This window comes from Calonectris borealis, chromosome 1 (assembly GCF_964195595.1).
Source record: "Calonectris borealis chromosome 1, bCalBor7.hap1.2, whole genome shotgun sequence".
Lineage (NCBI taxonomy): Eukaryota > Metazoa > Chordata > Aves > Procellariiformes > Procellariidae > Calonectris > Calonectris borealis.
Genome location: NC_134312.1, coordinates 26,517,726 through 26,531,872, shown reverse-complemented (window position 1 = coordinate 26,531,872; position 14,147 = coordinate 26,517,726). Strand labels below are relative to the sequence as shown.

General features: G+C 44.6%; 1 protein-coding gene across 2 annotated transcripts in view; it reads right to left on the bottom strand.

The window, feature by feature from the left end:
- The window catches only part of TSPAN12 (tetraspanin 12), a 45,628-nt gene extending 32,930 nt beyond the window's left edge, over positions 1 to 12,698 (bottom strand). The window contains exons 1-2 of one of the 2 annotated variants that reach the window (XM_075147027.1): positions 12,552 to 12,698; positions 12,007 to 12,143 (exon numbers count right to left, since the gene is read on the bottom strand). In XM_075147027.1, the coding sequence (XP_075003128.1) occupies positions 12,007 to 12,072 (66 nt within the window). In that variant the 5' untranslated portion in view covers positions 12,073 to 12,143; positions 12,552 to 12,698. The remainder of the gene's footprint in view (positions 1 to 12,006; positions 12,144 to 12,551) is intronic. The other variant, XM_075147018.1, reaches the window with a different exon arrangement.
- Between the last annotated feature and the right edge of the window lie 1,449 nt (positions 12,699 to 14,147).

Below are 14,147 nucleotides of genomic sequence, written 5' to 3'. Positions count from 1 at the left end.
TGAAAGCTAGTGTGTGCTACAAGTCTACTGCATACATGCATGTCCTTTATGTTCTGTGGGATCTATTTTGGCTGGTGGAACAGTAGAGAGCGTTTTCTGTTATTTGCAGGAAGCTGCAGGAGCAAGGAAAAGATGATGACTAGAATCTCCTCCTAGATAAACTTGACAACGGCTGCCTCCTTGGAAGAAAACATCAGGCAAATATACCACACAAGCACTAAAAAAAATGTTTCTAACACGAAGAGAGGTAAAGGAGACTACAAGCAGACAGCCTACCTTTTTATGGTTAAAAAGCAACAGAAAACATTTCTAACCCTCCACATGTCCCTTCAAGGCCTGCTGATACACACAGAGAAAGTGTTAGCTTGCACTTCCACTCTGTTTATAGTAAAATACTTAAGACAAATTTGGTTACTTTGCTTTATAGCAGTGGTGCTCAGGAGTGAGAAGTCCCGCAAAACCACACTACTCAGCAACTTTTAATAAGAGCCAGATGGTCCTGCTACAAAAAATGTACCAGAAAAACGTTCACTTGCTAAATAATATTCTTCCTCCCATACCACACTGGTGGACTGTCTAGTCCCCGCTCTCCATCGCAGCTCGCAGGCTGCACTCGTTTTCTTTCAGCCTTTGGTATGCGGCAATACATTCCTGTACAGCAACGAGAGGAGATTGAAGGCATGAGATTGCTCCTTCAGCGGAGGTAAGATTTGGCAGGCAAAGAATCACCACAAGCATACTGGTGCCTGCAGGTTATTTGGAGACAACAGGGAGATCATGGACCAACTAGCTAAAAGGCAGAGGGGACAGAAAGGACTTCCCAGAGACCAAAAGAAACGAGCAGAGTCCTGCCCTGAGAGAATCATTCGGTTTGCAAGAAGAAAGGACTTGCCTACAAAGGCAAATCAGGAAGGAGGAGAACTTTTATTTCTGCTCTGTCTGCTTAAGTTGAGTTTTCTCTATCTAGTTATGTATTTTTGCCCACAAAAAATCAGTGGGGGGAAAGTCTAGGCAGATACATATCCAAGCTGTGGCCAACACATGGCCACATGACTTCTATAGAAACAATTAATGACCGTATCATGGAACGTGACTCCGTTTTCACTTATGAACAGCAACTGGAAGAAAAGGACTGCTTCCTTTCACCAAGGAAACATAACCTTCACCAATAATATAACTACATAAACATTATTTCAGTTCATAAGAACAAGCTCTCTATGAAAGGTCTCTCACTTCATTCAAAAAGCTTTTAGCCATTTAGGTCCTCCTGGCTGTTCTCCTTCAGCGTAAATAGCTAAAGCCAATTACTACTGTTTCTTGCTGGGCGTAAATTACATGCAAGAAAACTCCACTCTGTAGCCCCTGTGAGAGCCAGGCTACAGCTCACCCACTCACCTACCCTGTGCCCTGAATGATCTCCCCACCATTAACTCCTTCAGGTGTTACTGACTTCTGCCACGCTTACAATGCACGTATGGTATCAACGCAAGAGCTGGCTCAGCATTACTCTAAAAACGTACACACACAATGCCTTACCTCGCTGCTGCACAGATGTTACACCAGATTACCTGTGCAACACCCTCCTGCCAACCAGACAAATTCCTTGGGAGGCACCTTTGGCACCTTATTTTGAAGAAAGTCCAAAGCAAATTATTACTCCGAATGACCTGAAAGCCAGAGTGCTGTGACACACTGGGTTCATGTCCAGGAAAGTCAGTAACACTGTGAAACTGGGGTGAAATACTGTGAGACATGGCTCAAAAAGAGAATAGACAAATACTCAAGAAGCTCCTCTCGAACAAAGAGGCCTGTGGAAGAGCAAACCGTGATAACTCAAAAAAGCAATTCAGAATAGGTTGATTACCAAAGGTATATTTTACAGCACATAACCCGGAAAGTGCTTTGCTAGCAAAGGGAAGTGCTGGGAAAAAGGTTGTATCCCCCCTGATCAGCAGAAGTGAGCCTCTGGGCAGGAACACCCTGCAGGATGCGTTTGCAACACCAGACTGCCCTACGTAACGTTGCGATGTTTAGGTTAGTGACAAAAGATTATCAAGGACTAACTCGCACCCATCAGTCGACTTGCTCACCTGCTTCATTGCCACAGGGGAATCAGAGGAAGATACACGCGCCCAACCTCCGCAGCCTCCTGCTTATGACTCAAGATGCGTATGTGCTGCCCTGCAAAGCGCTATGCATCCTCAAGTGCCAGCTGACACCAAGGAGGCTCCAGGCACCCACCACTTCACAGCAGAGGCAGATCGTCAGCCAGCAGCACAGAAATTACACTAACACCAGCAGTATAACTCAGCCCATGGGCTCAGTAGGCAGGAACAGTAACAACCTTCTCAAAAACCTTGGTGTGCATCCAAATCTACCAGCAAAGAACAGCCTTCACATCACTGAAAATCACTGCCATGTGATTTTCAAGGAGTCATGGACAGGGGCAAGGTCCTGATCACAGTTTTTGTTGCTTCATTTGGAGGATGGAAAAAAGGAGGCCTTAAAAAACTGGCAGCCCCTACTTCAGCCATTGTTTTGTAACTAATTTAGATGTAAAATACAGTTAGAAATCTGTATCAAGCAATCAGATGAAAGGACACAAGTTTATGAGAAATGAAACTACCAAGATAATTCTCACATTAGCAGTTACATCATTTCACCAAAAAGTTTTCGTCCAAGCTTCTCTGATGACAGCCAGTCTGCTGTGCTGTAAACATAATATGATAGGAGGCAGTAAAACATGTTTATTTGTTGCAGATGGCTGCACAAGTCACTATAGGTTTCATTCTGAACCATCGCAGTATGTTATATAGCCATCAACACAACACTGAAACGTTTACAAAACTGCCTGCTGTCATACTCTATTTTAAACATGTTTTCACCCTGATTAAACAAAGGTAATAAATTATATTTTTATATATGAGCAATATGCAGATCACACGATATTATATTAAAATTCCAAACTAATTTATAGCGTAAAGTTTTTAAAGCTACTAGAGCTTTCTCACACAACTGAACTACAATATCCAACAATGGACTCAAACTATTACGAGTGGTCATTTCCAAGCATAGTTTAAATTGTCTTTGGAACTCTTTTACATAAATTATGCATCAAAATTAAAACATCAAATCATCTTTTATTCATGAAGTATGTATTTTAAGCCCTTACTGTGACAGCACTACTCACAATGTCTTTGAGGCCATACCCAAATTGGAAAATAAATCTGCATTTTCAATTAATAAATGAACATGAAGTTCTGTCTTTGAGGGAGCAAGAGCAATTGCTTTAGGTATTTACACATCTGTTTTCATTCTCTTCTCACTTTTTTCATACAAATGCTCTAACACCTTAAGTTTTTAACAACAAAAGTTGCTTTGCTCAAATTTGAGAAGGGTTGGGGTTTTTTCATTATTAAATGGGAAGAAAGATTTAAAGTATCTTCCACATTAAAAATCACACAGTTTCTTTTTATTCAAACAGATGAGATAAACAACTTCAGGTCACGCTCTAGTACCCGTATAAAATGCTGACTAGCAGCACTACAGAGCAACTTGCTTTGCAGAAAAGGGTTTCCAGCTCCAAGGACTTTACTTCCAAGATATGACAACATTCATCAGAATACATCCTTTAATTTTAGTAAAGGAATAGACCTTGAGAAAATTTTCCAGTTAAAATTGATTTGGGTAACCTGAGCTGACTCACCAAGGGGAGGGGACAGAAATCACTACAAGGTCATGAACAGAGCATGTTGCAATGCTTTCACAGGATTTTCACAATTAGGTTCAATATTCAGATCATTGAACAAACACAGATGACTCAGATCCCTGGACAAACAGACGACTACATTTTTTTGGCAGGGAGGGGCGTAAGGGCGGGGGAAAGCGGGACAAAAGATCTTGGTTTTCTGTATTACCTGGCAAAAGCATTTAAATGTTTACAGAAAAAAGGATGACCTATAAAAAAGGAAATTCCCCTATTCCCCACTAATGCACCTTTTATTCTACGGACATGTCAACATTTAGTTTTAGCTAAGGTTCCTACATAGAGTTATGCCTTGGTCCCCTCCCACGTGCAAACGGCTGAAGCATGTACTTATTTGCACTTTGAATCTGGGTTTGCTTGCACAGCTGCAACACTGAGTTAACAACCTGCTCCGTGTTTGGCACAGGCTGGAACTTGCACTCTTTGCAATAAGGCAACTGCCAGAGCAGTGACAGGCTGCTAATGGGTCACCCTCCTGGGGGAAGCAAGCAAGTTTTCCAGCAGTTGACTGTGCAAGGTTCCTACAGCAGCACAGCATAAAGAACAAGTAAGAGCCCAAACATGCAAACAGGCTGAAGTACAGTTCATCTATCAGCTGGTTCTTCCGAGTGTCAGACCCATGTATCAACTTCTGGGCTGTGTAGCCTAAGGGTACATTAAAAGCAAAGAGGGATAAGAAAGTGCATATATTTCTGCATCCACTCTCTGTGACTAGCTAGTCACTGCATTTCTTGTTAGGACAAGATTTGTGCCACTTTTCCCTTAAAAGTAAGCACCTCTGTCAAGAGACCTTTTGCCTTTGGGGAAGCAGAGGCATGCGCTGCTGATCGTGGGTAATTTGCAGCCATGCACAGAGCTCAAGTGTCCAGATCCACATCACAAGCCACACACCACCATCAAGATGATATGCCTTCACTTATACAATATACTCCTAATTTCGTTTCTGTAAGAGCTGGTTTTCGTTCACGGACAGTAGTCAACCTCAGAGATGGCAGGCAAATTATTTTTAAACCCAGGGTATATAACTGGAAGACTGATACGAGAAAAGGGTATGTACTTCCTATGATCCACAGGACCTACTTATCAGCTGGTTGTAGCTAGACCACTTAACCTTCCTGTTCTACACGCAAATACCCATGAGTACATGAAGATTACTAAAATAACCCTGCATTTTTAATTAAATCACACATTCCTATAAAACTGCATGAAATTAAACTGTCTCCTATACCTTAGGAAACAGCTGCAAGAGATTAAAAAAATTGTATTATTCTTATGACCCTTGCCTAGTGTCTACCACAGACTCTTGAGATGATGGAAAATCTTCAAGGTACAGAAGCAGTGCCTTAGGATTTGTGAGTAATTCGGTAGCTATCTTCTACAAGAAGAGATGCAAATTTAAAGAAAAACAATGCAAGTACCTACAGGCCAGATGGACCTTCCCAGTTCTGCTGGAGATCGCAGCTTACCAGTACGACAGTTCCGCTTGAGCTATTGGCTCAAATCTCATCAGCATGGGTTTGTGCCTTCATCCTCAAGGTAGATGCAGTGAGCTCCACACAGTTAATCATGAGGTTTACCCAAAAAAGTCTGTGGTTTCATTGATTTCTGAATGCCAATTAAGAAGCATATTAATGTAATTTCTAACATTAGGGTGGGGTTTATTTTTTCCTTTCCAGCATCAATTCAAGCCACTCTCTTTTTCAGGACCATTTTGCAGAGACTTATCTACCAATTCACTGTTGACATGCCATACGGGGCGAGCCATGTCACCTACCGAAGATGTACATAGGATAAAGGGTTATATAGAAGTAGATACAAAGTTGATTCATGGCTGACCTCTACTTCGTTAGAACATGGTCTGGTAATGTAATGATGTTATATAAATAATGCAGCCTAAAGACACCAAAAAGTAAAAGATTTCTCAAAGACCAGAATTAAAACTATTTCTGGTCCTTTAAAACCCTTCCTACGGCTTGCTCTGCTGAACACATTCCTTTAAAAGACACCGTATTCCCACAGAAGCTGGAGTTATTCTTGCATGGCTTTTAAGTATTTTCTTTATACAAGAATGCTAAGAAAATCAGGTTTCAATTATGCAACATCTACACGGCAGTCTCTAAAAATCAGAGCATATTAGCCTAGAATGAACCCCATGTTTACACTGCAATAGGTACCCAGCCAGGCAGCATTCATTTCAATGCATATTATTAGTCACTTAAATGACTTAAAAACTTGACCCTAACTCTATTCATTCCAAGTATCTACAAATCCCACCAGTGTGAATGGAAGTTGGAAAGCAGCAGAAACACAACCTCTATGCAGAATCTGGTTCCAGGGAAGGGAGGATAGACTGACTTCTTTCTCATGTCACAGTAGATTTGAAAAGTGAAGCAAAAAATTACAAGATTCAACACATACATTTGAGGTTGGAAAAAGAAGGAAACACAATACCCCTGCTTCCAACCACCCTTAGTGCTTCCTTGCACAACACTAATATTCCCTTGCTTTAAATTCTCAGGTGGTACACATAGCCAAAACTAGAAGATTTCAATGTGCAAAGTATTCAAAACAAAAGGAAAGCTAACTGGAAGCTTGCTCCTCTTTCATTTTATGTGATTTTTTTGTTCACAAGCACAAATTTAAGATAGATGCAAAACAATTTCTACTACCTGCCAGGAAGGTTTATTGGCTGCAACCACATAGTCTAAATTAGATGGTACTGCTATGTACATGAAGGAAAGCTTATGCACTGCTCAACAGAAACAGCATATCCCCAGGCAGAAAAACCTCACAAGGTGAAGGATGTGACAACATCGCTGGCTTGGCTCAAACATCCAGTGACACTATTAATCATCGGTTAAGAGATCCTTACCACCTATGACACAGTCATCTGCAACTTACAACCTTCATTTGCCCAAGCCGCTATAGTACAGTCAGCCTCAATTACAAGCAACACAAACAGCAGCTGCTCCTCTTTTCCGCCTCACACGCTCAATGGGGCGGGGGGGAAGGGGGGGAGGGCGGAAAGCTGGCAGTTTTCTCAAGAGAGAAAGTCTAGTCAGACTTTTTCCAGCATGTTAACTATATTTTGTCTTTTTTTTTTTTTAAATGAGAAAATTGACAAAAATTTGTGCTGCTTTTACTTGCATCTACTACCACAGGGGCCACTGCCCTTGGATAACCTCCTGTGTTATGCCTGTGCCATTATTACGGGCTGGCCATGTTCTGCGACTGAAGGTCTCCCTAGCATAAATGCTTGCAAAGGTAGTTTAATTGGGAAAGAGACCGCAGCAAAGTACAGAACAATGGCACCATTGCAAAATGTGGTGAGGAGGATTTCTGTGAGGACAAGTTATACAATGCTCAAAAAGAATGAAGATGCTCATGTTACACCCATGACGGCTACTGAGCTGGAACAGTGTCAGGAGCTTGCTGACACAGCAAAGCCCCACCAGAAGGAAAGACCCTGTAGTCTCATAAACTGGATAAAATATGTTTGTAAAGTTATCAAAACTAAATTTCCCCAAGTGGTGACACATGCTATCTAGAGACAATAAAGACCAGTATTGCCACTAAGAACAGAAAATTAGGAAGTGGTAGGACCATGTCTTCTCTCAAGCATCACTAAGACAATCTGCTTAGTAAAGCACTATGTCTTGACTACAAAACATCAAATCATGCATTTTTGGAGGTCCCCTCTTTTTGTTAGGCTATCCAGAATGTAATACGCTGCAAACAGCAGTGTTACACAGTGTAAGATGAGAAACATGCAGAAATCAAGTTGGGTCTCTCAGTCTCGGATTACTTTAAGAAGTGATGCTCATTTATACATGAGGATGGCAGAAGAATGAAACCAAATGTTAACTGCAGGGTTTAGTCTGAAGGATATTCCTTGTCCAGGGCACTGTCAAAAAAACCCTTATGAAATTAGCAGGAGGACCAAGGAGGTCCTGAAAATGCAACTCCCATTGCTTTAAAAGAGACATCTTACAGTCAGATGCATGATTCAATTGACCTTGGAAACAGCTTCCAGAAGGATATCATCAGGTCTATTACCACAATCAGTCACTTAATCAACAACAATTAGAGCACTGACAACAGATTTATTTCCACCTTAGAAGAAAAGACCTTTCAAGATCTGCTGCAAGTTGCAGCTCCAGAAGTACCAATCCATTCACATCCACAAAACCCGTGTTTTTCTGGAGCAATAAAGGTAGTACATTTATTGGTCCATTATCAAAACAGGCTGAACCACTAAAACAGAGCCTTGGCCTTCCCGTTGATTGCTTATGAATTATTTATAGCTAAGCAGCCTTCAGGCCAAAAATGACAAAAAGCATAACAAACAACATCGCCTGCCTCCCTCTCACACACACAGAGGTACATCGCCCTGTCTACCATTCCTCATCACAGCTCATCAGCTGAGCCCAGTAAAATGTTTCTTTCTTTCCAAATAGACAGCACGCAGCTGTACACTTACAAGCAATGCTCTGGAGAAGCTACAAGGATGGCAGCAGAGTGGCTGATAAAGTTCTCTCACTTCTCTGCTTCTGTAGGCTCCAATAGCAACCCAATTATGAAGACACCGGTGTGTTGCGGCAACCATCCGCATCTAAAGTTTTTCAGCAAGATTGATGGTCAGATTAGCCAGTGCTGTTATGCGTAACATCTTCTTAAGGAGCTTCACGTGCACTAGTCTGCCCTCACCAGGCTGCCAATGACAAATGCTGGAGTCCCATCATACACACACTGGGACAGCTGCACACACGACACACTTGAAGCTTACTTTAGATGTTCCCTATGTTTAGAGGTTGACAATCAGATCGTACCAGAGAGTGACTACTGGCTCTTGCACAGTTTTTGTCAGAACTTCAAAAGTTTCAATCCCCCAGCTTGGAGGAGAAAGCAATCCTTTCTGCACAATGTGTGGTTAGACCTACCGCTGGGCACCACCACAGTGAAACAAGGAGAGAATGTCACCCTATTCCAGCCAGGGCCCTCAATCAAACCATGATTTTAAAAAGTCAACACGCACATCTTCACTGTTTTCAGCCAAACACTGATAACTGACACAGCAACTGGGCACAGGTTTGAAGACGTTTGGAGGCAACGGCCCTTGGGAAAGAAGGAAGCAAGCAAGAGTAAGTGTAAAACCCTCCAAGATTGGGCCTGAAGAGAATCACACATGTGCCCCAAATTGGGAGGTCTGTACAGACCCTGGAATCGCACATTGCTCTCATCTTTATCCACTGGGACAGATCCCGCCATGCTCAGGATGCAGGAGGAACACAGCCGCACATTTTCAAGGGGCTGATCTACTCTAAACTTCCTGACATGCAGCCCATAACCTGGCCTGGTATTTATTACAGTAAGCGCTAACATAAGCAACAGGCAAGCTAAAGCTTTCCAAACGGAAGGAAGAGTGGTGGCAAGAGGAAATCACAGCCCCCATCCCCACACCAGTGGGTATGCACCTGCTGCCAGGGGAACTTTTCACAAGGAAACTCTGCCCCGTGGGTCATGCTGAGACACTCAGAAAAGGCAGTGGCAAAACTGAGCCCAACAGGAGAAAATTCAAGCCCTGACAGAGGAGGAGATATGGCAGATTTCACTACAACAAGCAGCTCATATCAGATTAGCATTTAGCTGTTAAATACCCGTCTGAACAGGACCAGATAGGAAGCAGAAAGAGGTTTTTTTACACACACATTCCTCCAAAGAAGTCTGATGTAACTGCAATACATTTAACAACCCACCCACCACGCATCCAATTTCTTACCATGCAATTTTGGCAGACTTAGGGGTTTTTGCTTATTTGTTTATTTGCTTTGAGCAAAACCATTGCATTCATCTGCTTTGTAACATGCAGAGAACAACATGCAGAGAACTCCAAATGGACTGGCCAATTTTTCATTTGAGTTCCAGCACCTTTAATTTTATATACATTATGGAAGACAGCTTTAATTCTTGGCAACATCTGCGGTGCAAGTCATCTACTATACTGGCATTTATTATTTAGTTACATATACACATGCTTCAGTACTATACAGATTTCACTTAGCTGCTTGGGCGTAATTTCCAGTGTCCTGGCCTCAGCTAGGAAGATTAATTACAGGCATTTTTTGTATTTTGGAGACAAGCATGAGAAGTTACCATTTTCTTCCCTAGGACTTGTCATACTACAACAGACTCAAAAGATCCTTTTTCCTATATGACTAGGAAAACAAAACAAAACAAAAAAGAAAGATCACACGTTCTAGTTAAGGGTGATCTGAGACATCATTATTTAAAGGGCAACAAAACCTAAAGAATGAGAAATTATTTCTTGCCATGAATGCTTTAAACCAAATCTAGACATGAATTAAGAATGGACAAAGTTAACAGCAGCACCGCATTACAGATGTAGTCAGTGCTGTTCCACTGCCAAGCTCAAAGGTGCTGTGTAGCCCCACACCTGAGGCTCAAAACAGAAAAACACATGAACAAAACAATGAAAAGCTGGAAGGAGCAATCTGACATGGAAAGGAACTTAAAATCTGAGCAAAGAGGGCAGACATGTTTAAATCTCCCAGGTGAGACCTTGATCTCCCTAGAGAAGAACTGCAACACAACGTACTAGTCCCCTCCAAAGATAAGGGCAGGCTTTCCTACACAAAGCAAGCATCTCAGGACTGAGAAATGAAGCACGCTGCTCCAGCACCAAGGTCCCCATCACCACAGGTCGACTGACAATATAACCTCATGTGTAACCTGGCTACCACTTAAATGGCTGCTTCAATCATAAGCAGCTGTCACTGAATAATAAATCTGATGGGACACAGCAGGCAATGAGGATGGAGGGCAAGGGAAAAGAGCGGAGTAAGTTTAAGGGGACAAAGACGGCGGTGAGTTAAGGTGTGAATAGGAACTGACGAGGACAGCTAAAGGCAAAAACATGGAAACCACAGGAAAGCAGCAAACAGGCGAATGGCAGGATAGGATGTTTTCAACCATGTGGATATTTATTCACTCAACTCTAATAGCATATGTGTAAAAATCCAAAACTGAACTCAGGTCAGCTGAACCCAGGCAATCTTGACCTTAATCAAAAGAAAACATAGGTTTTCAGATTTTGTACAGCATCCAATGAAAACCATGTATGATATGAGAAACAATTACACATCCTTTTTTTAAAAAAGAAAGATTTCCCCATCTCCTATTAAAGGGCTTTATTCCTACATGCACTACAGAAAAAAAAAACTTATTTTTCACCTCTATTAAACACAATATAGAAAGCTACATACTTTCAACACATTTTCAGATCACTTGCATTATACAAAAAGTACCATTCTGTACCAAATGCTGTTTAACAGTTTTCTCTCTCATTCATATTCTGATCTCCACTTAATTTTCAGTAATCATGGGGATTTCATCTCAATTCCACTATAAACTAAGCTTGGTCCCTCCATGTATTATCCATGCATCATACAAGTCTACAGCACCGCAGGAGTCGGCCATTGTGAACAGTTGTGGGATACCATGCCTTTTGCCCTTTTGTTCTCTTACACTTATCCAGCATAAATCTCAACTATATAGGTGAGGCAGGTTTCATTTGGTGCGAGTGAGTGAGGACTTTGAGCAATCTCCATCATGCTGTTTGTCCAGAGCTGTGAAAGTTTAGGAGCAAGTGCTGATCACACCCACTTATGCTGGAGAGTGAGAAACCCTGCTGCTATAAATACAGCTTTGACTGAAATGGTGAAAACGAAAGAAAGAAATCATCCCAGGCCTTGCCTGCCAGTTAGGATCTGGCCACTGAAGCACAAAGATGACTCTGGGCAAGGCCTTTGCAGAGCAGCCGACTGCTCAGATACCTGCGAGAGCCTGGAGTTCAGCTCGGGTCATGGGATGCTCTGAAACTCTTCCAGTCAGGAAGCCACAGCACCCGTGAGTATTTCCCTCTCTACATATTATCGGTGCACAAATTCACACGTGTATTTATAACACTAGTTTAATACCAAATCTAATTTTACTTCCAACTAGTTTCCAAAGACTTTTTTTTTTTTTTTTAAGTGATCAGTATTCCCTCACGGGACCTGCCTGGCCTGGGGCGCACACCAAGGCGGGCAACTTTCGCCCCTTCGCCAAGGTGCCCGCCGGGCGCCCGGCGCTCCCCCCGTCACCCGCCCCGCCAGGTCGCCACCTGCTCGGGCGGCGGCGGCGGGATTCCAGCCCGGCCCGGCCCGCGTCGCTTCACTCACCCAGAAGAGGAGGTTGAGGGCGTAGAGCAGGCAGCGCAGGCACTTCACCGAGTCCTCCCTGGCCATGGCGAGCCCTCGCGGGAGACAGCCCCATCCTCTCACCACATCCTCCCTCCCGAAGCCGGGCCGCCAGCGCCCTGCGGGGGAAGAGACGGAGAGGGGCCGGGCGAGTCCCCCTTGCCGAGGAACCAGCGCGCAGGTGGAGGCGGCGGACCCGAGCCGAGCCGCGGGGCGGCCCTAGACCGGCCGAGCCCCGCAGGGACCTCCGCGGCGCCCACCGGTCGCCCACAGCCGGCAGCCTCCCCTGCCTCCCGCCCCGCCCGGCGCTCCCGGAGATACTGATGGGCGAGTTTTTTTAATAAAAATAATAAAACCGCGGAAAGGGGAGAAGCCGCGGGCTGCCCCGGGAGCAGAGTGGGGCTGAGGGCAGCGGAGGCACGGCCCGGGGGCGCCGGCTGCCTCCCCGCCCGGGAGGGACGCGCTGCCCCGGGGAGGACGGCCGAGGGACAGCGGCCACTTACCGCCCGGGCGCCCCCCTCACTCACTTGCTCCGGCGAGGACTCATCGGGACGGGGCGAGGCAGCGCAGCGCAGAGCCGCGGCGCCCATGCCCGGCGGTGCGGGCGCTGCCTCCGGCGGGGCGCTGAGGGGAAGGTCCCGGCGGCTACCCCCGACCCCTCCGCCCCCGCCCGCAACGCTCCGCCGAGCCCGGCGGCGGCCAGCGGCACCGACACCGCCGCGCATGCGCCGCCGCCCGCGCCCGCCGCCCGCCGGGTCCTAGCGCGGCCGCCGCCGCCGCGCTTCCCGCCCCGTCAGGGCCCCGCGGGGTGAGGAAGGCCCTGCGGGGCAGGGAAGCGGCGGTGTTTCTGAAGCCTGCGGACTGTGGACACGCACCTGCGAGGCTGAGTGGAAATGACAGCTCGGGGCATGGCCGAATTTCGTTGGGAGAGAGGGCGGGTTTCCTTCGGGGGAGCTGCGCCCGTCTGGGTGGATTTGGCTCTCGACCCCTGGGGCAAAGCCCGGAGGGGCATCCCCACAAATGCATCCCCCCCTGACAGACACTCACGCTCAAAACCCCATTTACGGCCAGGCTTGGGTGTTAGTTTGCCCTTTTCCTTCAGGGGAGACGTTAAGCAATGGGCTCAGACAAGCAGAAATACACGAAATCCCCCTCTTGTGGCATGTTGGCCCAGAGTGGCAAATACTTCACGAAACATGGGGTTTTTTGCAAGATTTCACAAGGCATTTCACAAGGTTTCAGCGCTGTTGTGTTGGAAATTAGACCCTGCTGACCTCGAACCCAAACCTGGTCAGTAACAGCCCAGTAACCATTCCCCACCGCTAAGCAGCAAATTTAGAAGTGCAACCATATTGGAGATAAATTATTCCAGAAATGGGCAAAATCTGCAGTTACTATTTAGGTAAAACGGCCATTGATTTGCCCCATACTGTGCACAGTCCTTACAGATGCCACAACTAAGCTGAAAAAGTCATCCTGTCTCTGAAATCAGTTAAAGTGTGTGTGCATCTGGTGATCAGGGTGGTAAACTCCTGCTGATGTCTGTATTGCTTCAGTGTATATATCTCTCCATATTTTAAAAGGAAAATTTATAGTTTAAAATGTAGGGTTATATGCAGATCAACAAAGAATTTTGCATGACTACATTTAAAGGTGTTGCAGTGCCACCATCACAAAAATTGGAAGAAAATACACTGAAAAATGTTTCTTAACTAGAAGAGGAAAATGGTCTTCAATACGTGTTATATAAAGACTGTTTTAACAACTGCTAGTGAAAGCTGAGAAAGAGGAAAAAGGATGGAATGGATGAAATCTAGCTCTTGTGTGGCCAAAGAAAAATCTGTTTCTTGAAGCACTAGAAACAATGATTTGAAAAAACACAAACTCCAGATATTCATGGATATCCAGATGCCTATCGCTGAGGCTGTTGGTGGGATCTCACTACAGCTTTAATTTCCACGATTTCATGTCATTAGTAATGAATCGGGACAGACCGACTCTTCAGGTGTATTTATCCCTTCTTAAAAAGAAATTAAAATGGACATGGATGGACATAAAATCCCATGCAACAGATGTCAAATTTATAGAAGTGAAAATGGTAGTTAAGTTGAAAGTACTCTAGA